Source organism: Varanus komodoensis, unplaced genomic scaffold, assembly GCF_004798865.1.
Source record: "Varanus komodoensis strain SLA01 unplaced genomic scaffold, ASM479886v1 scaffold18_3, whole genome shotgun sequence".
In the NCBI taxonomy this organism is placed as follows: Eukaryota; Metazoa; Chordata; class Lepidosauria; order Squamata; family Varanidae; genus Varanus; species Varanus komodoensis.
This window is the reverse complement of record NW_025335549.1, coordinates 14,075,214-14,100,433: the sequence shown is the minus strand read 5'-3', so window position 1 is coordinate 14,100,433 and position 25,220 is coordinate 14,075,214. Positions and strand designations below refer to the sequence as shown.

At 40.8% G+C, this 25,220-nt stretch overlaps 1 protein-coding gene across 2 annotated transcripts in view; it reads left to right on the top strand.

Moving 5' to 3' along the window:
* SMARCA1 (SWI/SNF related, matrix associated, actin dependent regulator of chromatin, subfamily a, member 1) overlaps positions 1-24,997 on the top strand; it is a 35,296-nt gene extending 10,299 nt beyond the window's left edge. For both annotated transcript variants that reach the window (XM_044427266.1, XM_044427267.1), the window contains 18 exons: positions 4-159; positions 467-598; positions 1,289-1,357; positions 2,034-2,143; positions 3,967-4,193; positions 5,170-5,291; positions 5,801-5,953; positions 6,706-6,838; positions 8,252-8,400; positions 8,634-8,753; positions 9,363-9,473; positions 9,790-9,903; positions 12,056-12,178; positions 15,393-15,525; positions 16,991-17,109; positions 17,518-17,730; positions 23,372-23,482; positions 24,508-24,997. In XM_044427266.1, the coding sequence (XP_044283201.1) occupies positions 4-159; positions 467-598; positions 1,289-1,357; positions 2,034-2,143; positions 3,967-4,193; positions 5,170-5,291; positions 5,801-5,953; positions 6,706-6,838; positions 8,252-8,400; positions 8,634-8,753; positions 9,363-9,473; positions 9,790-9,903; positions 12,056-12,178; positions 15,393-15,525; positions 16,991-17,109; positions 17,518-17,730; positions 23,372-23,482; positions 24,508-24,579 (2,367 nt within the window). In that variant the 3' untranslated portion in view covers positions 24,580-24,997. The remainder of the gene's footprint in view (positions 1-3; positions 160-466; positions 599-1,288; positions 1,358-2,033; positions 2,144-3,966; positions 4,194-5,169; positions 5,292-5,800; positions 5,954-6,705; positions 6,839-8,251; positions 8,401-8,633; positions 8,754-9,362; positions 9,474-9,789; positions 9,904-12,055; positions 12,179-15,392; positions 15,526-16,990; positions 17,110-17,517; positions 17,731-23,371; positions 23,483-24,507) is intronic.
* Positions 24,998-25,220: the final 223 nt, after the last annotated feature.

Sequence of the window (25,220 nt, the reverse complement as noted above, 5' to 3'; positions counted from 1 at the left end):
TAGGCTGCTTTCATTCGTGATGTAATGATGCCGGGGGAATGGGATGTGTGTGTGACCTCCTACGAAATGGTAATTAAAGAGAAGTCTGTTTTCAAAAAATTTAACTGGAGATATCTGGTGATTGATGAAGCCCACCGAATAAAGAATGAAAAATCTAAGGTAAGCTTTAGTTTTGCTTCTGTGTATACTTAATGCTTCACTACTAAACTGGTATGAAAACACAGTGACAAAGATAAGAAAAAATTGATGAAAATCCTGAACCTCTGAATATTTCCTTCTAGAACGGTAGGCAAAAAATAGAGTAGAATGTAAAACAGTTGTTATATATGAGTTAGGGATATTGTTTACCCTTATATATTAGGGAGTTATGATAACCTGGAGCTGTGTTTTGAGACCCTTCGTAAAATTTGTAAAATTATATCTTCAGGTAAAAATGCTCATAAATGCTCTTCTAAAATATTCCTAGCTCTCTGAGATAGTTCGTGAGTTCAAGACAACAAATCGGTTGCTATTAACGGGAACTCCCCTACAGAATAATCTTCATGAGCTCTGGGCATTGCTCAATTTCCTTTTACCGGATGTCTTCAATTCTGCAGAGGTGAGATGGGGTTTTGCGTTAAAATACTTTTCGGAAGCACATTTGATGGTAACCTGAGCCCCATCCAGGCATTCTGATTCTGTGTTGAGAACTTTCCTCGCCTTGAACTCAAGCAGGGCAGCTTTCTCAAGCTGACAGCCTCCTGCATCTTTGAAGGCTTTCCACATGACTTAAAATGCAGATTTGTCCAGCGTTGTGAATCCCATGGAAAGCCTCCACGGACAAAGGGTTTAGGGAGCTGCCCTCCATGTGAAGAGGATGAAATGCATGGTGATGTGGAGCAGGGTCCTGGGGCTGCCACGCTGTGTCTCCTTTTGGGTTCACTTGACCCTGTCAAAATGGTTTGTAGTATAAGAGGGATATTATTGAAGGCGGGGAGGAAAACGGCATGTAAGCACTGAATTCTCCCCGCTCTTTATTTTACGTACCCAAACTAATTTGTACCCTAATAGCATCACATGCCCACCCCCCCCCCCAGAGCTAGTCAGTATATTCATTTTTGGCAAAAACAACATGATGTTAAGGTAAATTTTACCACATATAGAAGCCAAGAAAGTGACATGCATATACTGTTTTAAGTGGCGGGTGGCTTTTTAAACATGTAGTTCTGTCCTAAAATTTCTGCTTGAGCTAATGAGTGCTGTGACTTAAAGAAATTACAGCGACGACAACAGTATTTTTTACCTGCAGGACTTTGACTCATGGTTTGATACTAAAAATTGCCTGGGTGATCAAAAGCTTGTAGAGAGACTTCATGCAGTGAGTATGACATCTGTGGGAGCAAATTAACTCTCCTCTTCTGGTGCCTATATGTATTATAGAGACAGCATGCGATTTTCAGTATAGCATCCTAAATGCATACATCAGGAAAATATGAGCTGCTTATTGTTTCTAGCACTACAGTATAAGTCAAGATGCATTGAATTCATTCATTGCATTTTATTTAGCATAGCTTCCTTGGTGTGTATTGCGTGTCATTCCACCCCTACCCCCCCCCCCCCGACGGGGCATCTCGGTCATTACATCAGGTGCTTGGCAAATGCTTTTAAAATTTCACCAATCCAAAATGTAGTGTCGACACTACAGGGTTAACAAGCTGTGGGGTCAAGACCATTGGGAGGGACTGCTCTTCTTTGCCAGGGTCTTGATGTCTGCTAAGTAGCAGTACCTGTACAATACAATTGCTAGTAGCAGTACAGCACAATTTCTGTTTGCCAGGGTCTGCCCCTGACCCTACAAATGCCTTTGGAAATGGCAGCCTTTCTCCAAATGTTCCCTTGCATGGGCTTTTAGCTCCGAAGTTTATTTTTCATTTCCAAGGCAGCCACCGGAAAAGTAAGAGGGCCTCGTAAGAGCCATGTAAGGAATCTGTGACATTGGCAGGGTTTATATGGAAGGGCTGAGTATATGAACACAAAACACTGTTGGTTTTCAGGTTTTGAAGCCATTTTTGTTACGGCGCATAAAAGCAGAAGTGGAAAAGAGCTTGCCGCCCAAAAAGGAAGTAAAAATTTATCTGGGACTCAGCAAGATGCAGAGGGAATGGTAACGTGCTTTTTTCCTTTCATTTAAAATTGGTCTGCTATGCTGTGGTGGCACAGTGATGATTAGCTGTAAACAGGGAAGTCCCAGTTGAAGCCCAAGTCTAACGTGACCTATACATTCCCTGCATCTGCCGTCGTATACACACTCATTTGGGAATAAACCACGCTGAGCTCAGAGTGTCTGTCTGCTGAGCAGATTACACTGAAAACGGCCCTTGGCAAGTTGCTATAATTCACTGCCAGGTCCCCCTCTCTGTCGTACCCTGAACTGCTATGTGGGGGCAATAGTACTGGCTTGCTTTTCAACACTGTAGTAAGCATTGTTGCAGGAATGTCTGTGGAGCATTCTGAATGCTTGAAGTATGCTATATCAATGCTAACTATCTGAAGACTGATTCCCAAATTTTGCCTCTATGTAGTACTCAGGGCATGTCAGAGAAATAGAATGCGGAAACTTAGTTTGGGATTGGGGGAAGAACTTCTTCCAAAATTATATATGAAATTCTGCACCACCTTTTAGAGTGTCCCCTTTGAGAATTGTATCAATTCAATACAGTAAGTCTCCAGGTTACGAACATCTGAGTTACCAATATCCATACCTATGAAGGAACTTCCATAAAGCCTATACATTTTAAAAAATTGGTTAAAGACAAGCAGTTCACAGTAACAAACATAGGAACTTGTTTGTTATGCTCATGAAAACATTCCACTGGCGTTGGTTGGTTGTTGGCCTGAGTGTTCCCAAATCAGTGTGTTTTGGGTCTTGGGTAGTTAGCATTGCCCTCCATAACTGGTATTAAAGTATTGTATTGTGTTTTAGTGTATATGCAAGTGTTTCTTAAGTGTTTTATATGCATAGAAAGGTAAAATACATATGTATACTAGGACAAATATTGGGTTTATGCTAAATGTGACTTGTATGTATGTGATCTGACTTACATACAATATCAACTTAAAAATGTTCTCGGGAATGGAACTTGTTCGAAACCTGTGGACTGCCTGTGTATCATTTTCATGCAAGCTATCTTTTTGAGTTCCCTTTTAGAATTAAGAGAATTATCACTGAAGAAAGTTAGAGGGAAGCAGGGCAGTGCCAATTCTCATGTAAAGACAGCAGATCACAACTTGATTAATTGATTAACTTAACATGTGACACCATGGTTACTAACAGGTTCTGTTTCCCAAAGTTCGTGCTTGGGCTTCTATGATGAAGCAAGAATCTCCAGCTAAAGCAACTGGAGGTTGGTTATGCAAAGTGGAAGCTGACTGTGCAGCGTGCGACCTGGCAAGTCAGGTCAATTAAATAGGTCAGCAGTCAGTGCTCTTCCCCTAACCCAGGAATTAGCTTTGGTGTGTGTATGGGAGAGGTCTATTCCTTGGTTGTCCAGCTGTGAGGTAGGATCCTATTCTTGGCCTGTACTAGCGTGGAAGCTTGTGTCTTACTGAGGCCGTGCAGCAGGGCAATTTGACACTGCTTGGTTCTGGATAAATGTAGCTGGGAACAGAAGTATGCATTCCATTCGATTGTGCCAAAATTTGGTAGGGTGTGCCCTGCTTCCCTCCGGGTATGTGCTTGTAGCGGGCTTCCTCTCCCCAACACCTTTTGAACCGGATGAGTGCATGAGAGCGAAAGGCTCCCTGAATCTGTTAGAATCACATTTTAGGGCAAAGCAGTCTTAATGCTGCAAACCACATTTGCATTAATAGTACTGTTGCGTAAATGTATACTTGATTGGAATGTAGGTGTCTGAGAAGCTTTCATATTTTACATGTTCAGGCTTGCATTACAAGCGCTTGTTTTTAAATTGTTAAATAACCTTGTAGGTATACCAAGATTCTGATGAAAGATATTGACATTCTAAATTCAGCTGGAAAAATGGATAAAATGCGGTTGTTGAACATTTTGATGCAGCTTCGGAAGTGTTGTAATCACCCTTACCTGTTTGATGGTGCCGAACCTGGCCCTCCTTATACCACTGATACCCATCTTGTGACCAACAGTGGCAAAATGGTTGCTCTGGATAAATTATTATCAAAGCTCAAAGAACAGGGTAAGAACAGCCAGTGCTGAGCAGTTATTAATATCGAAAGCCACCCATTTGCTACTTTAACTTGGTAAATGGGATGACTTAAGCAATTTTTTTTAAAGAATTTACACAGAAGTCGATCCCCAGCATACTTGTCCTATGGAATTGTTGCTTTCCCTCATCTGCGTCGTGCCCCCAAATTTCCAACTCTTAAATGCTTGCTTTCTGGAAAATATCCCCAGTGGGGGGTATAAAATATTCCCAAAATCTATTGTTTTTGCAACTGGGGTACCTTCATGTCCCTTCAAGCCAGGCAGTGTAGGAAGGGTATAAAAATACCCTTTGCAGTTTCCAAAGGGAATTTAAAGGGAAGCTAAGAAGACTAAGTCTTCTAGGTACTGGTACATTGAAAGAAACCATGGGATTTAATTTGGAAATATTCAAGTCATCAGGTACTGTTAACTTTTCTACCTTACTGTTAACAGGTAGAAAAGCACTGATGTGTTGTTGGGGTAGAAAAATACCCGGTAACAAATTATTATTATTATTATTATTATTATTATTATTATTATTATTATTATTATTATTGCAAGAGGAATGGTTAATCTGCAGACTGATGTGGTAATTGGACAGAATCTACTTCCAGTTGAGCTGGATCAGGTACAGGTTTGGTTCACGATAGCCTCATCCTTGGAGAGATCCAGTGAAATCAGTAGGACTTAACAGTAAGGACTAGCTTAAGCCTTACTTGATTTCACTGGGTCTGCTCTAGTTCTGAAGAAATGTGGAAGCAGTCCATTGATTGATCTGTCTGCTGTTAAGCAAGGGACTGCAGGGACTGAGAGAGGGTCACAGAGGGAAGGAGAAGCAGTTTCAGAAGGACCATGAGAAAGAAAAGTCACGTGGAGACGGGGTGCATGAGAATGAGAGACTGCTTTTATTTGATACAGATAATTCTCATTTTGCTGTGATAAAATATCTCCCATAACTTGTGTCTCAGGTTCCAGAGTTCTCATTTTTAGCCAGATGACCCGTTTATTAGATATACTGGAAGATTATTGCATGTGGCGTGGCTATGAGTATTGCCGTTTAGATGGGCAGACACCGCATGAAGAGCGAGAGGTAAGAAGGATTTATCTGTTCACTTGCATCTTCATTCCATTCTGTCCTGAAGGCAGGTTGGAGCAGCTGTCCTGCGACTCTCGGAGTTATTTCTCCGCCGGCGTTTACACCTCCCAAGGTGCAGGTTTGCCAAATAAGGCTTTTTGTGTGTTGCAGGACGTATAAACAGAGATTGATCCAGTATTATTGGATGGTCTCTGGAGTTTCTTTCATGTCATTCAGTCTTCTAATTCAAATTTAGACAACCATTTGAAGGAAAATAAGTGAAAGGTGCATTGGCAAAGAATGCCAGTGAGAGTCAAGAATAGAGCTTGGAAGATGATCGTAATTCATAGCCTTGTGTTCGGGTGCCTTGAGGAACTGCTGACAATGTTGAAGGAAATAATTCTGATTTATAGTGTTCTTATTGTTTCCACATTTGAGTCAACAGGTTTTCATTTTGATAAAACAAACAGCTTGATTCTGTAAAAGCATTATTTTTATGAAATCTCATTGTTTTTCCTTTTTAGGAAGCAATAGATACCTTTAATGCTCCCAACAGTAGAAAATTTGTTTTTATGCTGAGTACAAGAGCAGGAGGCCTTGGGATTAATTTAGCAACAGCTGATGTTGTTATCCTTTATGACTCTGACTGGAACCCACAAGTTGATCTTCAAGCAATGGTAAGCAGTCTTGTAGCCCGAGTTTTTTGAGTTCTTACTTCAAAGACACCAAGTTAGTACAAGGAGAAGCTGTGACTGTGTAGCTGAGAGAGAGGCTTGAGAATAACCTACCTGAGAGTCCGGAGTGTTTCTTGAGCCAGGGCTGAGGCAGAGCATAGATATTGCTCTGACCATTCACTGATGTACCTGCACATAATCTCAGGCCACAGAGAGAGTTAAGAGCATGTGCAAGAATGGCAGGGGATGGTGTGCACTGCACAATACCAGGTGTATTTAATTTATCTGCATATTTATATTCCACCTTTCTACTTAATTTCTAAAGCACTCATGGTGACACACACAATTGAAAAATGCAGAAATCATAAATAATAAAAATTGACACTGAAACAGCAGCACCTAGCTAATGTAAAAGAAATTAGGTGCCGAAATATCATTAGCGAGCGAGGCCTAAAGTTTGGTGGAGTGAACAAGTTTCAGAGGATACTTTAGTGCTTTAAAGAAGCTGAGTAGCTCTCTCAGTTGGCTTGCATTAGCTTGACTGTAGCCTTTGGGTCAGGTCGTTAAAAGTGAGAGGAAAAAGGAGGAGCAGGTAATACGTAGCCCTTGCCAGGTTTTAAATGATACTTAGAACAGGGTAAGCAATAAAAAAAGTTTGTACTTTGATACTTGCAGTGGTTTTTTCCCCTTCTGTCATAATTTCAGTTATGGCTGTTCCTGGATTTATTATTGAAAATTACTGTTACTGTGATTAGGATCGGGCGCATCGTATTGGTCAGAAGAAGCCAGTACGGGTATTCCGACTTATCACTGACAACACTGTTGAAGAGAGAATTGTAGAGAGAGCCGAGATAAAATTGAGACTAGACTCAATAGTTATACAACAAGGTACTGAATCAGATTTTTTAAAATGTCAATGACCAAAATGTTTATTCTGTACTAAAGAAACCGGGGAAAGAGACCCAGAATGGCAGAAGTACAGTTTGCATTCTATCTAGAAATCTGCCCTTTAATTTTTCCATGTTCATTCTTTCGGGCAACTACAGTATCTGATCACCTCTGTTTCACATGAGTGGTAATAACAATAGATACCACGTTATTTTTGGTGCTATATTTTAAGTGTGATGTTATGCAACCACACAATTATTTAAGATAAAACCAACCCCAATTGTGGTAAGAACACCTATCAAGCTAAAATAATTACTGGACTAGCCATTCAGGCAGAAAGCACTTGAAATCAATAGGCCTTTTAGTGCGGAGACAAGTATGATATATTAGTCTTAACATCAATGTTTTAAAAATCTGATGGTAAAATTATTGGGGTTAGAAATAAACACCTTATTAAAAAAAGACCAAATCATTTGCTTATTTTTTTAGTTTTTGTATGAATATATGCCTAAGCCTGTGTAATTTTTCTCATCTCTGAACCAGAATATGGCGCATCAAGTGTTCTTTGCCCACCAGTTTTCGATAGGCAACTGTCTTGGTCATTGAGCTGTCTAACACTAGGATCTGTTGTGGCTGCCTGCAACGCTCCACATTGTAGGATGGAAGGCATCCCGCTAAGGCCAGGAGGAGAGCTCCTCTCCAAAAGAATAGATGGTGGATTTCAGCCTCCTAAGTCTTTTTGGCACTGCTTGCCAGGAAAAAAAGGCTGAAATGCCCCCGGAGGCATTGCTTTGCCTCAGAACCTCACTCTTCCCCTCCCTGTCCCTGAGAATGCCCACCTAGCCCTTGTCTCGGGTTGTTCTTCAGTTCTTGGAGCTGCAGCTGGCATGGTTCTTTATGCACTAGGTGCAAGGACGGCAGGAAAGTGCTCCATATTTGGAGTCCCACTTCTGACTTTCAGACGCATTTACATGGTTGGAGCTTTGTTATCTCCAGCTGCCAGGATTCAGTTTGATTAGCCATTAGGATTGTCCCTTTAGTTTTGGGTGATGGAACACACGTTGATTGCTTGACTTCCTTCCAGATAACGCTAAATAACAACTCTAACTCTGATATATGCCCTAAAGATAATATACCACTTAGCAGTTACAGTAGGTCATTTGGTAAATCTTTAAAATTGAAAGTTTCATGTGAGCTGAAGCCCACCTTAAGTTTTGTATGGCAAAGGTAATGATCTGTTTAAAACAACACTTCAATTTAGGGATTTAGGTCATTGATTAGGATGCATTCTAAGCCTCCCCTTATTCATGACAAGTTTGCTAAGGTAGATGAGAAGAGAGTCCCTGGATAATTCTTGCATATGAGAAGTACTACAAAGCTTTGGATTAAAACTCTCTGTCTTCCCTGAATCAGGGAGGCTTATTGATCAGCAGTCTAACAAACTGGCAAAAGATGAGATGCTGCAGATGATCCGGCATGGAGCAACTCACGTGTTTGCTTCCAAAGACAGCGAACTGACCGATGAAGACATCACCACTATCTTAGAAAGAGGTGAAAAAAAGGTGAGGGGGTCTGAAACAGGCTCTCGATTACATCGTCATCGTCAAATATAACACTAAAACATAATTTCTTTCATTATTGTTTGTCTTAAACTTGTATAATAATCAAGCTCTGAATAAAAGGAAATTGGTTTGTTCAGGTAACTTTTAAAAGAGCCTGATTAAACTAGTTTTTATGTTTTATGAGACGTAATGTTGCTTAAAGGTAACCTTCTTTTTTTGGTGATCTGCTTTAGACAGCCGAAATGAATGAGCGTTTGCAAAAAATGGGTGAGAGCTCTCTTCGAAATTTCACTATGGACACAGAAATGAGTCTGTACAATTTTGAAGGTGAAGATTATAGAGGAAAACAGAAGGTATCTTTTTTTATACTCGTATCAGAAATGTGTTTGCATTTTAGCTTTACTGTAAAGAAATGGAGTCTTAAAGGAGGCCGTAAAAATCTCAGTGCGCAAAATAGGGTACTTTAGGAAGAGTAATAGGTTTTAATTTCATCTTTTGGCTTTTCAGTTTTGTGCTTTGTAGGGCATGCCAGACTGAAGTGTATCTGTCAAAAAGAGGACGTTTCAATCGTTTTGCCAGTTTCCTTTCCTTATCAGTTCGCTGCTGTAGAAGTAACATTGAAGGCCTAGTGCGAGCCTCAGGGAGGAAGCCGCCGTGGAGTTTTTGCTAGGGGCTGGGAGCAGGATTTATACGCAGATCTTCCCTTCAGAAGGTTGGAGCTCCCTCTCTCACCTTGTAAGGGAGAAGCTCCCATCCTTCGTCCTTTCCCCCCGTCTCCCAGAAACTAGGATGGTCCGCTAAGAGAGTGCAGCATTGCAGCCTTAAGCTTGCTGATTGACGCTGTGTTCTAATCTTTGTGCATCCTCTGTTGACAATGCCATTGTGATCACTGGAATCTCAGCAAATTACTATAATCCTTTTCTCTTTAAAAATAACAGTGGATATTTGATTTTGTGTTCTAGCTGAGTATGATGGAATGGATAGAGCCTCCGAAACGAGAGCGCAAGGCCAACTATGCTGTGGATGCCTATTTCAGAGAAGCTCTGCGAGTCAGTGAACCAAAAATCCCAAAGGTGGAAGTGTACAGCTTTCTACTCCGTAATGTTTTCCTGTGCGATAACCTTGCGCTATTATTTATTTCATTTCTGCTACCCCTCCCCTACCAAATAGCTGAAGCTCTCTGAGCAGCTCATAGCAATGCACAAAATACAAAGCACAAATACAATAAAATCCAGCAGATGCCATAAAACGCAGCAGAAAATGTCCATGTACAAAATTTAAAACAGTATAAACAGCAAAAACAATTTCAATGTAAAAAATTGCCGCACATCTGAATACGAACATAGTATAACAGTGTAGTATAACTTCTCTATATGTTTAATTCCACAGGCTCCACGGCCTCCAAAACAGCCAAATATTCAAGATTTCCAGTTCTTTCCACCTCGGCTATTTGAACTTCTTGAAAAAGAAATTTTATATTATCGCAAGACCATAGGCTACAAGGTAAGAATGTTAATTTCTTCCTCTCCCGCACACGGAGGGAAACAATAACGATATCCATGTTTCCACATTTCAAAGCTTAATAGAATTCATGATGACCTTTATATGGAATTAATAGATGCCATTGCATGTTCATGGGGTGAATGTAATGAACAAATGCACACAGAGGGTGATCCTTATAAGAAAAGCGATCACAGATGCCACTTTTCCATGTGTGAATGTCTGATCTGGGTTTTTAGTACCATATATTTTTGTATGTGTGTGAAATTTTGCAGAAGCCTTTAACATAAGCAACAATATTTTTACCAATTTGTGACCCCACCTCCCTGCAGTTGCTTTGAGTTTAGATGAAAACAAAGCTGGGGAGGGGATGCACGTGTTGAAGAATCATGTGAAGTTTCACCTTAATTTGCAAAATTGAGGATAGCAAGCATAATGGTAGCTTATGCCTGAGTGTTATCATGGGAACTGTGTAAATGCTTCACAAGGATAAGTGTTATCCAGTTAAATCCACAACATGCTTCTGGGCTTGAAGATGATTCTTTTTTCTTAGTTTGCACCTATTTGTGTTGAGCCTGCCATGTGATGAGATTATGCTTGCCCTCAAAAAGTTGGTTCTTTGTTTCTAACTCTGGTCTAGTAGGCAAAAAGTCTATATTTTGCTGCATTTTCAAATGAAATGAAACTTAGGAAGATGGCATGAATAGTAATACGCTTGGAAGAGAACTGTATGTTTGCAATTTAAAGGAATCTGTGAACCATAAAATGAAAGTTATTTGATTTTACTTTTGTGACTGACATGTTTTAAGTGGGAATACTCAGTTGCTAATTCATATAATTTCAGACAAAATCACTTCTGCTTAGTCTTGGCTTCTATGTTATTTAATGTCAAGATTTAATGGACACTCAAAATGATGAAATGTGGCTTGTATAAATCAATACCAGAGATAAAGTTAACTTTCTTAACTCATATGATCTCTCAGGTTTTCTTAACCAAGATGTGTTAAGTTGCAGTAACAGTTCTGTGAATTTAAATATGATTTAAAACTAAGTACCAGAAATGTTTCATAAAAATTGATATACCGTTGCTCATTTTCTCATCAGAAAGAGTATAATCTCGATAACTTGGAAGTTTGGCTGTGAATAACGAAAAGCACAAAATCAGGGAAATGTTTGTACATGTATGTTAGGTATGTTTACTATTTGGCTGTGGATGAGATCTCCCTAAGGATACTTGAGTTGCATTTCATATTATGAGCTTTTCCATTGTGTGATCTTACAGATGCTAAACTATTGGCCCCAGTTTGCTGGGGAAAGGGTCAGGCGTGCTGATTTCTGATATGTGCCTGATCATCAATTGATCACCAATTGATCGTCAGTTGTTCAGAATGCAGCACAAACATCTCCGCGTTAGATTCACTTGTAAATGTTGCTATCTAGCAAAGACATTTTTTGAACTCATAGCCCACATCTGATGCTTGAACTGATGTCAGTAAAGAAGGGCCCTGCATTCGAGTTAAAGTCCAGGTCTCCATTTCAGATGTAGCACGGCTTTCTAATAACGAGTTCACGTGTTGTCAGGGTTAGGAGGATTATAGAGATGTAAAGAATTATACACCGTGTTTTAATATTAGATAATTGTAGTTTAGGTTCATTTCATAGAAGATGAGAATAACTATAAAAGTTATTGCCTGCTTCACGGTGTGTTTGTGAACTTCTCCCATCTAAATGCCCTCTGGAAGAGGGTGAGCATATCCGCTCTCTTTTTCATTCATGATGTTCTGGAGAACATTTCAGGCTAAACAAGATGCTTTTGCAATGCATTGGCAATTTTTTGCAGTCACTCTATTCCTGTGGCACAAGAGCCCACAACCCATAAAAGAACAAATGTAGATAGATGAGTTATGATGTGCTGTGTTCACCTTTTCTGAAGAACTTCCTGTAAGCACAGGTAAAAGACACATTTCTCCACCAGCATTCCGGCACCAAGGAAATATTTCCTCCTCCCAATAAATACTTGGTAGATGAAAAATACATCAATTGTACCACACTAGTGTTCCTGGAAAATGATGCAAAGGGAGATGGATAGGACTGTATACAGAAACCTTAATAGCATTGCTCTTTTGCTGTTTATTCATCCCACGGCTGATTTTAGGTCCCCAGGAATCCTGACCTTCCAAATGCAGCTCAAGTGCAGAAAGAAGAACAACGGAAGATTGATGAGTCAGCTCCTCTTACTTCAGAAGAGACTGAAGAGAAAGAAAAACTTCTCACTCAAGTAAAGTGCTTCAAAATTTTTACATTTTAAATAAAGGAAATGATCAGAAGCCCATGTGATTACTGTGGGACAACAACAGAAAGATAAGAGTTCCAATAAATGGATTAAGGTCACCAGGGCAGCTATTTTGTGGAAAACAGAAAATACCATCTCTGGTCATATAAATCAAGTAGGCAGCCTGGTTCTGTCGAGATGTCTCAGAAGCCTCCTTCGGATTCTGGTTTTGAGCCAAAACATCTGGAGGGCACCAGCTTGCTTGTTTTTCTCTGCCTTTTCTCCTTGGACTTCCTGAACAGACTATGCAAGTCTGCCTGGCTGAGCTTCCGTGTGAATTACTGGTACTGCCACCAGAGTTTCAGCTTGATGTGGCCTGTACTGGTCACATGCTTTGCTTTAAGCAAGCCGGTCCTGTTATTGTTCAGACTTTATGAGCTTCAGCAGTCAGAGAGGGGGAGCTTCAGAGGGGCTTTGCTTTCTCTGGATTGCCCCAAGGAGCTTTCAGAGCAGAGATGACAGTTTACCATGGCAAGAATCTTGGCAAGGGATTTCAGTTTACTGTGTCGTATCTCTTACCTGGCAGATTGACTAAAGACATTTCCATCTCCCAGTGCAGCAGTGTCATTTCTCTGAGCATTAAAATTACAGTTGCTTCTGCTTCTGCTCTTGCTGCTAAGGAGTTGGATTTGGCCTTTAGCCAGCAAATAACTGCTCTGGGCATTTGCCCACGCTTTATCTCATTCTAGCGGTTCTTTCCTTCTTAAGTTTTTCTCTTTTTCTCTTTACTTATTTACTACAAATATATAGTATTCCACATATAAATCGATACTGAAGGTGGTGAACAAGGACAAGACAAAAAAGATAAAAAGAGTAAAATATTGTGTTAAAACAGAAAATCAGAGAAACAGTGGCTGGTAAAACACAGAAGAATAAAGATGGGGTGCCTGACTGATCTCTAGAGCCAGGGAACTGGAGGAGTAGACCCACCACCCCGAAGACTTTTTCAGGTGGATTCCAGTTGGATTCCAGTAGATCCATGTGGGAACTACCAGGAGCATGCTATCTGATGAGCTCAGTAAGGGAGAAATCACGCTCAAGTATCCTCATCCAAAGTTATTCCTGGCTTTCTGCACTAGTACAAACACCTACAACCTGCCCCAGTAGCAAACAAACTCACAATACTGTTCCTTAAATAAAGGAAGTGCATGCATTTTCAACTCAGAAGCTCCCAGCAGTAGCTGAACTTCTGCACTCTGCTCTCTGGGGCAGCCCCGTGTAGAGTGCAGAGTACTGATCCCATCTTGCAATTACGGGTGCCTCCATCCTTGTAGCCAAGCTGTTCCTGCCTAGGAGAGGCGGTAGTAGGCAAACTAGTCTAAGCCCTCAAGATGCACTTCCTTTCCAGATAGGTAGAAAGATAAGAGTTCCGAGAAAAGAGCCGTTGAAACAGAAAATATTCATGCTGAATCTAAACATACAGTCCCCTTACAAGGACCATGCGTTTTCACCCTTTCTTGGCAATGGTTATTGTTTTAGGATTAGCATGCTTGCATGCTGAGGTTCGCGACACTTACGATCAGATATTTATTTAACTGTCTGCTGCAGCTATCCAGCTTAGATGTGCTTCATGCCTTTATGTAATTGTTTCGTAAATACGGTGCTTGATTGAGGATAATTTTTAGCTTGCTCGGCTTTTTTAATATTGTAAGGCAGGAAGGATAGCATTTGGCACAGTTTCTGAAAAAGATTTGTGCATGAAGTATCCACGTTGTTGAGTGGTGCTCTCAAATGGTTATTTCAGCAATTGTCCTTTGACAATTTAAATTGCCTGTCTTGATTGAAGTGAAACTTCACTTAAAATTACAATATCTGCTAGATCATTCTTAGTCTGTCTGAACAGATAGCTTGGAACTCTTTAGAACCAGTATTTAATACCTTGAAGTTGTTATCCAAAAATACCTGGACTTTTCCTACCCTCATATTTCTCCATCAAGTTACCTTGGAACAAGTCAAAACAATATAATTCCTTAAGAGTTTGAAAGTATGCTCTTTTGCTCATACTTGCTTATCGATAAAGGAGATAGGGATACAGGATTCCGTTAATTGCATATCACCTCTTACATCACTGTACTATTCATGTCTATTCAGAAATTAGTCCCACTTAGCCTTACTCCCACAAAACAATTAGGGTTACACGAGCTAAGCCTGATATACAGGCTGTCTTCTTGATATTGGAATGACATTCCTTGTTGTTAGCTTGTTATTAATATACATCAAGCTCAGTGCAAAGGTTCCCTTCTGATTAAAGACGTTTTCTTCCAACATAAGGGCTCTTTTTGGTGGCGCAAGTAGGTAATCCTCAAAAGAAGGAGCCTTGGGATCCCACCCAGTATACAGAATAGTATGCACTCTGTAACACACTGTGTAAAGATCATGTATTGCTTTTTCTCACCCTTGGTCATTAAGTACCACTTCAGTTGGTCATACAGTGCTTATCTGTGAAAATGACCCAAAGTGTAAAAGATGAATACAAGATGGAATTTGGGGGTGGTACACTCCTTCCCATTTTTCTATGAGGAGTCTTCAAGATGGCCTAGTGAAATAGTTTTGAAAGATATTAAATGACTTAAGAACGTCTAAGATTTTTTTTCTTTTTAGTGCTGATGTCATGTAGATTACCATTTTGGCAATTGTATCAAAATGTGTGGAGGGGGAGCAGGCACTTTGGCCGCATTTTCTTGCTATCCAGGTGTTCATTTCATTCACCATTTGCTTTGTAAGTATTCAAAACAGAATGTTATTGCGTTTAGTTCCAGGATGCCCAGGAGATTGCCAATGACATCTGGACAAGTGCCCTCAGACTCTTGCAATTTTATTTGTTACTCGTGCTTGTTCAAGTGTGATATAAGTGAAAATCCATTAAGATTTGGATTGAACTTTGTTTCTTCAGAGAAATGCCATTTACAAGCGTGAATAAAAAGCTTTCCCTGATGCATGAGGAGCGGTGTGCAAAAATAACTCACTCAAGTTTTTATGACTGAGTAATAAACCCTGGATAATAGATGTTTATGGAAATCCTGCAAGATCATTAACCTCTGTAATTATTATGTGACATTGTACCGAGGCATTAATGAGGAAATTCAACTGTATCCTTCTAAGATGCAAGATCTAGGAAAACACTTCCTCCTTCACCTAATGGCATCTTCTTGCTTAGCAGGGTTTTACAAACTGGAACAAAAGAGACTTCAACCAGTTTATTAAAGCTAATGAAAAATATGGACGTGATGACATAGATAATATTGCCCGCGAGGTGGAAGGAAAGTCACCTGAAGAGGTTATTGAGTATTCAGGTTTGTCAATCATAGCTTGAGCGATTCCAGATTGTTTTGCTGGGTTACCTTTTATGTTTGTACAAGGGCAGGAAACTTGAAAAATGTGTGCAGTAGAAAGAATGCAATGTCCTTCATGAAGAGGTTTAAGTTTTGCAGAGGGATTATGCCGAGAATGCCGCTCTCTGACACCTTAGCCATTGCTATTCTTCACTAGCTGATGCTTAGATCATGACATGCGTCATTTGGCAACGCTGCGGATGGCAAAGCAAGACAGGGGAGAGGGTGGATTTATTTTTCTCTTGCCAGCACTATAATACCAGTCATGAGTCTGGTGAGTGCTGGGAATTTGGGAGGATCCAGAATACATTTCTGTCATGAATAAATGCAGTTCTGATTTGTGGACCCGGTTCTACCCTTCAAGGGCTGCCGTGGATAAACATGGGCCCGCCATCTTTGCCGATGGGCCTACCATTTCTACACATCATGGCACTGCAAGAGAGTTGGATGAATGCCAGTCATGCTCTGCCAGTGAGCGCTCGCTCGCTCGCTCGCTCGCTTGCTCTGTGTGTGTGTGTGTGTTTTCAAAGATTTTTTTCCAGCTGGAAAGTCTTGAAGAGAGGCGACGAATTCAATACAAATTAAAACAGTCCATGCCCTGATGCTTGCATTCTAAAAGACATAATACAGAAGGGGAAAAGGAAGAAGGGAAGAACAAATCCAGGCAGCACTTCATAAAGTTACAGCATACTTGTAAGGACCAGCTAGGATAGGAACTGCTTGGGTAAAGGAGGAGCCAAGAGGAGCCAGGCTCGCAGCAGAACTAAGGGGAATGTCCATGCCACTCCTCTCTCCCTCTGCTGCATCCTGGTGGAAGACTTGCTGTCAGGAGACAGTTGAGGAAGAGCCAAAGTTAGCAGGTGTCACAGCACTGCCCTAGGAGTCCGCCTCCTCCCATCTTACCCTTTGCTTTGTGGCCTGGTGGAGTGTGTGTGTCTGTGTGTGCGCGTGTGTGTGTGTGTTTAAAGGAAAAAAGCCGTGGGATGTTGCCTTTGAGAGCTTGGATACAGTGTACGGGTGCCGCTTAAGCCTTTTGCCTCTGGTTTTTGTTCAGCTTCCCATCTGCTTTATAACATCTGGTTTGCCTCTAAATGTACACAGCTCACTATTTCAAAATGACGCTTTCCCAAAGTTTTCCCAGGCTTTTCTGGAAAATGCCTCTGGAATGGTACCTTGTGAGTGATTCTGATTATTTCATGTATTTCCGTGAAATTCCATCAGTTCTGTATTGGCTTTCGGTTTCTTAAGGGTCTTAGCGGCATGCATGAAAAGATGTGTTGCCTAAAATGGTGCATTTAATGTTTTTTAAAGTTCTTCTAAGTCTACAGGTATATCACCTGTGGACACTTTAAATAACCCTAATTATATAAAAACCACACTGAATTTTCTTCCATTAAAGACTTGGTTTTTTCATTGAAATTTTCAGCTGTGTTTTGGGAACGTTGCAATGAACTTCAAGACATTGAAAGGATCATGGCTCAGATTGAAAGAGGGGAGGCCAGAATACAGAGACGGATTAGCATCAAAAAAGCCCTGGATGTTAAAGTAATTCTTCAAATTAATACTTCTGATTAATTTTGTCCCCAAGAAAGCAGCAGATGGTTATGTATCCTACTGATAAAGTATTTTCAGTTCCTTTCTAATTTTTCAGTACAAAGCTTACTCTAGCTCAGTGGTGGGCAGTTATTATTTTCTGAGATAAGTGCTTTAATATTATGAAGGCATATGAATTGTAATGCTCAATATAAATGTATTATGATTATTACATCAACTGAAAGATCTGAAAAATGACTCAGGTCTTGATTAGATGATGATCCAACCCCAGTGTAACCCCAGCTGCTAACCTCAGCGTAACCCTTCTTACTGTCTTGGCCCTAAGGAGCATAAATGGCCTCTGAATGATAGACACATGGGCAGCATGAATAAAAATCTTATTTTTTCTTCTTACTTTAGATTGCAAGGTATAAAGCCCCCTTTCATCAGTTGCGTATTCAGTACGGAACAAACAAAGGCAAAAACTACACTGAAGAGGAAGACAGGTTCTTGATATGCATGTTACATAAAATGGGATTTGACAAAGAAAACGTGTACGAAGAACTGAGACAATGTGTGCGCAATGCACCCCAGTTCAGGTTTGACTGGTTTATCAAGTCCAGGACAGCAATGGTAGGTATCGCTAACTCTCGATCAGGACTTTCGTTGTTATAGTCCACTTGATGATGGTGTCAGTGTTGCACTGGCTTGTATTTTGAATTTGTTAAATGTTTTTCGATCAAAAAGCAGTATAGAGATGGTGAAAGATCAACCAATAGGCTATTTACATTGTGTTGGGCTGCCACAAAGCCAGAATGAGTGGAACAAATAGGTACGAGAAAGAGTTTGCTTTGGGGCATGTCTCTAACACCTGGTTGAGGTGTGCACTGGCACACCTGACAGCCAAAATTTTAAGTGGACTGTGGATAAACAAATAGACTAGAAATGGCAATGCAGGAGCTATGAGACTGGGCAGTATGAAATCAGCCACCATAGAACCAAGCCACACGGGCAGGCAGCACTTCTTAGCACTTCCACTTTTGGCAAGATCACTTCTGGAAAAGCTGCCATCTGGAAGTTTCCTAAAATTTAATTATAAAAAGTCATGCATGAATCAAACATTGGTGTAGTTTGCATATAAAAACTAATTTTGGCATTGTTTTACATTCATTCATTAAAATTAAATGAACAAAGTGAGGCTTGATATTTTCTGGAATCTGCTAACACACAGAACATTTTTTCAGGGAATTCAACGGCATAAACTGGGAAACAAGTGTTTCATTTCTTTAGCTTTGGCAGTGAGCATCTTGTATGTTTGTGCCAGGATGTAAAGCAGTTGATGCAGGCTGGCTGTGGTGGGGATATTCCTTAAAGAAGCTGTTTAGTAGCGATGCTTGTTTCAGAAGGGTCTGTCCATGTGGTTGGCAATGAGATCTTAACGCTTGCAAGGACATCTTTGCAACTAACCTCTGTCCTATGTTGGGCATCTTTGAAGGAGGGCAGTATCTTTGCAGTCCTTTGTGGCATAGTTTTGGAGGGTTATGTCATTTATAAAGTACCACATTAGCAGGGATTCTGTCTACAGTTCTTAAGATGGAGGAATGATAATCAAACATCATGTACTCCCCCCAGCCTATCTCTTGTCTACCAGCTGCTGGAGAAGAAAGAGCAGGAAAGGGCTCTGCCTCATCTCCTGGTTCTGGTTGTCCCAGAAGAATCTGAATGGCTGCTCTGGGGAAACAGAATGCTGGACTAGGTGGATTTTCCTCTGATCCAGGGGAGCTTTTCTTCTGTTCCACCGTACTCTCAGTTATTCCTAATACCGGGCTTTTCATCTTCTCGAATTGTCTGGCCATCGGAAGTGAGCCTGACAATCCAGCATTTTGTACATTTTGTACAAAGGACTGTCATTGCTGTTAGCATTGCTTCAAGAATGCAAGCATTTTATATCTACAGTTACACTTAAAATAGGCAAGATTCCAGGAAAAAGCTGCATTATAATTAGAAAATTCTCATAACTTCCCACTGACCACTAGATGTCTCTCTGGTTCTGGATAAATAGGCTGGTTTTCCTCCATGTTCCTCATCTCCTCTGCATTTATTTGAAAGTCTCTCTTTAGAAAACCAATATAATTCCTTAGTGTTTCTTATTTTCCTGTAAGCATATGGGTTACACAGTATGAGCTCATAAATGGCATGATGGTTTCTATAAAACTCCGGTTTTTCTGCACCAGTGTTCGAACTTCACGTTTAAGATGTTCTGCTATAGCAACTGCCTTTCTTCTTCGTGATTGTGATGGAGATGGGGATGGTAAGCACCACTGAATCACAAATCTGTTCTCTTCAAGGCATGGCATATGCTTGTTTCCACACACTCTTTTCCATTAGTGCAGGGCCATTGGGCTCTTGGTGTCTCCTGTGAGGATTTAGGCTAGCTTACCTTATGGCTTGGTGTATGGCAGTGGTATCCTTTTCCTTTCTGTAACTTGGAAGATCGCAAAGTATATTTAACTCACAAGGTATTCCATGCTTCAGATTTTCCCTTATGATCTACGGATCTTCCTCTGGAGAGCAGAGGTACACAGAAATATGGAAAGAAATTTTACTGGATGACCTGTACCTGTTCCGATGCTGCTTTTAGTGCTCCAAACAATAACCCATTTAGGGTATAATGGATGGGTGTAATGGTGCTTGTTAATCTCATGGAGGCTTTCTAGTGTAAGAGAGGGTTGCCTGGCTTTGTTTCGATGGCGGAATTTGAGAAGGAAGGGATCTGGGGAAGTTCTTGAGAAGAATAGCAGGGCTTCAGGCCTGGGATACTGGGAAAGTCGGGATGATCATTTTTAGAGCTGATGTGGTGGGAACACCTTGTGCTGACTCTTTGGATTTAAAACCCGACTGGGTGAAAGAAAGCGAGGCGGAACTCGTGGGGCACTGAACCTAGCAAAGGAAGCAGTGGCAATGGTTGCTATAGCCCTACTGCATAAGCATGACTGGATGCCTTGATTTGTGGGGCAAGAAGGGGATGAGCATTCACCCCAGGCAAGCACAGAGAATGTGGCTGGCTCTTCAACAGCCAAGGGTATGTTGAACTAATTCCTGGATGCTTGTTGACTTGCAAACCCAGACAGACTGTGGTCGATACTAAGAAGGAATGCCAGTTTCCAAGTCCTGCATCTTGTGCATGTGAAGGCTGGTGCTAGAAGCACTGGGAGACATGAGTGATGATTCTGTCGCACCTGCTGCAGTGACGTTATCAGTGTCATCAGTAACCTTCAGTAGCCATTTTTGTTGGTTTGTTTTGTTTTCTCAAATGCTGCATTTGTTGCATCCAGCAGGGATGGGAAAAAACTCCCGAAACCTGCACTGTTTTTAAAGTGAGGGGAGCATATCTGTGTTCGCTCACATGCTAGTCTGCTTAGAGTAAAAAGATTCCAAACATGTCTGTGATACAGATGCCAACTGCTCACAAGGTGCACAAGTATTTTTCCCGTCCTGAAATCTAGTTTGTGATTCGTTATGCAGTCTGCTTATAATGCAAGCAGGCCAGAAATCTGATCGTCCTTCTGCTTTTGCCATCTTTGAGCAAGGGAAGAATTCTGATACAGGCTATTAAATGAGTGAGAAGATAAACCAACTGCAATATTCTGATAATGCTCAGCTATCTTCACCTAGAATACTAAATACAAAGAAAAGACTATGGCCTTAAAGATAAACACGCTCAGTTCTTTTGGTGCAGCTAAGCTCGGGGTGCACAGAAGACCTGGAAGACACTTAAATCCCTCAAATCCTTTGGGAATATGGGAACGAGAGCCACCTACATTTCAGCCATGATTTCAGGGGAGCTACATTTCTTTTCTTTCTGTGGCTTCCAAGGAAAAATGGGGGCTCTCCTCTCTTCCTTCTCATGTCCTCTGGTGCAACACACGCCTGTGGGAAGGAGGGACAACTGTAACCAATCCAACCACATGATTGCCGTTTGTGATTGCTACATACCCTTTCATTATGTTTTCTTAGCCTCATAGCAGTCCAGTCATGAAAGCTGAAGCAGCTACCTAAGGCATTCTCAGTAGGCTGGGTGCTAGTGGCCTAACTACATGTTACACCCAGGGTTGTGTTTTGGAACAGAGAAACGTGCGGGTGGAAGGTTCTTAATCTTTTCTTTGTCTGCCACATCAGTTTCCTAAATGCTTTTCAGGTGTGTATTGCAACCTCTCAATTAGCTACTCTGGAGGTTTTGAGTAAGCATTGATTGTTTATTGATAGCTCTAGCAGGTTCTGAAGTGGAGGTACCAATACAGTAGAAGCACAACTCTGGGCCATCATTAAGCGTATTGTGACAACATCCCATGCTAAAAACCTCTCTGACGTGAATTGTGTGGGGCATTTACAGCAAGAACGCAGTGCTTAGAGCTCTCGGGTATCTAGTTTTTAGCGGTGCTTTTAAAAATACAATATGCCTTTTGTAAAATGGCAGTCCACAATAACTGTATGAGTGAAACTAGTTAGGGAAGTGAGTTTCATTAGAGAAAGTGCTTCTGCCTTTGAACGGGCCCATTCTTGCTCTCCCTGGCACTTCACAGCTAATCGGTTCCACATGTATGAAATAGCCAGCAAAAATGAGCTCCAGGTTAGAAAGCTGAAAATGTTTTAAGGCAGCGTGCACTGTGAGATGTTCCAGGGCAATGCCTAATGTGGGCAGTGCCTAATGCCACTTATGGAATGCGCTCCCCAGAGAGGTCTGCCTGGCGCCGCCGTTATTTGTTTTTCAGCGCCAGGCCAAGACCTTTTCATTTAAATGATATTTTAATAATTGTTGATTTGATTTATTGGTTTTAAAATATTGAGCCAGGATGTATCCAATTTTATATATATGTATTTGTATATGTATTTATTTATGATGTTAGAAGCCGTACCGAGGCTTATGCGAATGGGACAGCATACAAAAATTCCAGACAAACAAAGAGAAAGTAAGTACTTGAGTTAGTGGGCCTGGCCTTTCTAAGAAAAGCTCACCAGTGTTCTGGCCCATGCATGCAGCACCCAGTTGGCTCCACACAAAGCAGATACTGATGTGCCATTCTTAAACTCAGAAGGTGGCTCCTCTGCCTGGATGAAACGACTTTATAGGTCTCAGCCGTGAAGATGCAGTAGGCTGTATGGGCCTGCAGCACTGGAACTGTAGCGAAAACGATCTGACAGGTTTCAGATGTTTAGCCGGCTATCTGCTTTTCTGCCCTTCCTCGCATGCCACATATAAATGGCATTTCGTTAGAGAGGTTGAGGAGAAGAACACATGGGATCATTCCTCTAGATTAGTGTGGCGTACCTGCTTCGTATGCAGAAATTCAGTCCTTGGCATCTCCTGCTTAAAAGGTCATTTTGGAGGAGGCGGAGAGACCTTGGTGAGTTGCTCAGCAGGCAGTCCTGGGAGAGACATGCCAATAGCCTGACCCGAGCATGAGTGAGCCTCTGTGGTACATAATAATCTGTGGCTCTTAATATTCAAGATGCTTGCAGTTACCGTATTTTAGTCTCTGAGCTGTCCATAGGGTTAGGCTGGTTTATGGAATAGTTATCATGACCCTCTTTTCTTAGTTTACTTCTGCTCAACGTGGCCTTTGTAGGATGCCAGCATCTGCCTCCAAATGTTTTGCTGGCTCGGGCTGATGTGGGTTCTTAGGCCAAACGATCTGGAGGACCAAACGTCCTCTCTTGCCTGCACCGCAACGTCATGTTACCTCACTGCAGAGGCAGTAAGATCCTGCATGGCGTACCTGCAGCTCTGAACGGCGATTTTTACGTGGCAAAGCACATCATCCTAAGCGTTTTGGTTAAGCATTTCTTCATTGCAACATACTTTAGATGGTGCCATTTTCTGAGCCAGATTGGGAGGTCTAAATTGGAAAGCTTTCGAAAAGTCTTTCATCTGAAATGCCCAAGTATTTTCAGAAAATTTCAGTAGGTGTGTTGAAAGTTGTGCCCACGGTCTCATAGTTAGAGATGAGGTCTACATACCTGTGAAATGTATAATGAAATACCTGTTGGTTTTAATCACACAAGGCTTTATCCTTAGTTCAGAATCAGCTAACCTAAAATATAATATCCCATCATGAAGCACATTTTAATAAGAATTCCTTGCTATCATTTCAAAATTTTGACTTGTATTAATGATTTTTACCTTCTCCACCAGTCATGTTGCCTTTTTAGTATTTCTGTCTCCTATGTTTGGCCAAACTGCAGAATTTGGTATATTCTTTATCATGTTGCTCAGGAACTGCAAAGACGCTGCAATACACTCATTTCACTTATTGAAAAGGAAAACATGGAAATTGAGGAAAAAGAGAAAGCTGAAAAGAAGAAACGTGGAACAAAAGCTCCAGCGGTAATTTGCTAATCTCTCTATTGCTTCTAAAAATAATACCTCTCTGCCATCTTTCTCCCATTCTTTCAGCATATATTCAAAGTAGCTTATAATGGAGAAAGAAAATAATATGAGAGTCATATAAAATAATTTTTAAAAACCCATAAGCAGCCAGAAAATACGAAAATGTTCTAGAGTTGGTAAAGTCCCTCCAGGAGGAATGTTCAATTGGTGCATGAAAATGGAGGATTTACAGGCCTCCTGAGGTGAAAGCAAAGAGGAATTCCAGAGCTGCTGCTTCTAGGGCAGCTGTGGGGATCATGTGAGCCTCCAGATGTTGTCAGACTACATTTCCCATCATTCTTTAAGGAATGTGATGTGGTAGATCATAATAGGATGAAATGAGCATCTCTACTGTTTTCATAGACTCTAACAATTAAAAGAGCCATGAACTTGGAATAATCAGTTAATTAAAGAGTGGGGTTTGCCTTCGAGTATGGCCTTTCCTTCTTTCTTTTGGCAGAAGGAGACTTAGATAAAAGAACACAACTTGCCTTCAGGTGAAGGCTGTAAATGATGGATGGAGGTTACCTGTCAAGGGAGAGGGACTTTCCACAGACCATACATAGATGGTCATGTTGGCATTTTCATTGTGCGCTCAGGCTATTTCCACTTCTCTTGGTGGGCTGCTGGAAAAATCAGTTGTTGAGGACCACCATAATGTGTGTGTGTGTGTGTGTGTGTGTGTGTTTTAATGATTCTAAGTAAATGCTCTCGTTCGCTTTCTTTCAGTTCTGCTCAGGCCATTCATAATCCACTGGTTTTTGTAACAGGAAATGAATTCTTAAGTTCTCAAGAGCAACATGTCTAAACTGAAGGCCTTGTGAACTTAGGTCTTTGCTAAAATTAGCTTTTCTTTTGGTATCGCTATTTGATTGTCTATTACCTTGTATCTATGAAATGTTGTACTTTATATCCAACTAGCTAGATATCTTAGCGTTAAGGTAGATGGAAATGAAATATATTTTTTCTCTCCCCCACTTCAGTCACAAAAAAGAAAAGCAGAATCTGTCACAGAGAGTTCTGGAAAAAAGGATGCCAAGAAAGTGAAGACGTAAACTTGGGGAACAACATTCAACCTAAAACTGCCATATTTTCCTGTTTATCTATCAATGTTACTGACATCATCTATGTATTCATAGTCTCTTCCCACCACCGACTCCCCCATGGTTTTAATTATTTGCAAATCCGTATATTTTATAATGCCTTTCTTTACTTAATGTGTAGCGTTATATTTTATGCATTCCAGTATTTTTGTGCACTTGTATTTTGTGATTTTTCTCATGTCTTCAGCAGAATTTACCAGGTCTTGTTCTTCTGAAGCTTGTGCTGAGTTTTTAGCTTTCATGTGTTTTACATGCTGCTGCTTTGACAAAAGAAAGGTATTCCCCATTGATTCTGTCACCGTATTACTGTTGTTTACTACTTTATATGATTGTGGAAAATGAAACTGAATTAAAATGACTGGAGGAGAAATATACTTTTCATGTCTTTTTTTGTTCCTCATTTCCATTGTTCTTGTTTTTCCAGTAGGTTAGAGAAGATCTGCAGTAGTTCGAGGATACAAGAGGCAATGCATTAATTTACCACACCTTTTGTTTGCGTATTTGTAATCCTACTTGGCACCTGCTATGTATCTGCAGCTGCTCGTGACTTTATGTCTGACCTTCACACGCAACAGAAGAATGAGCTGATAACA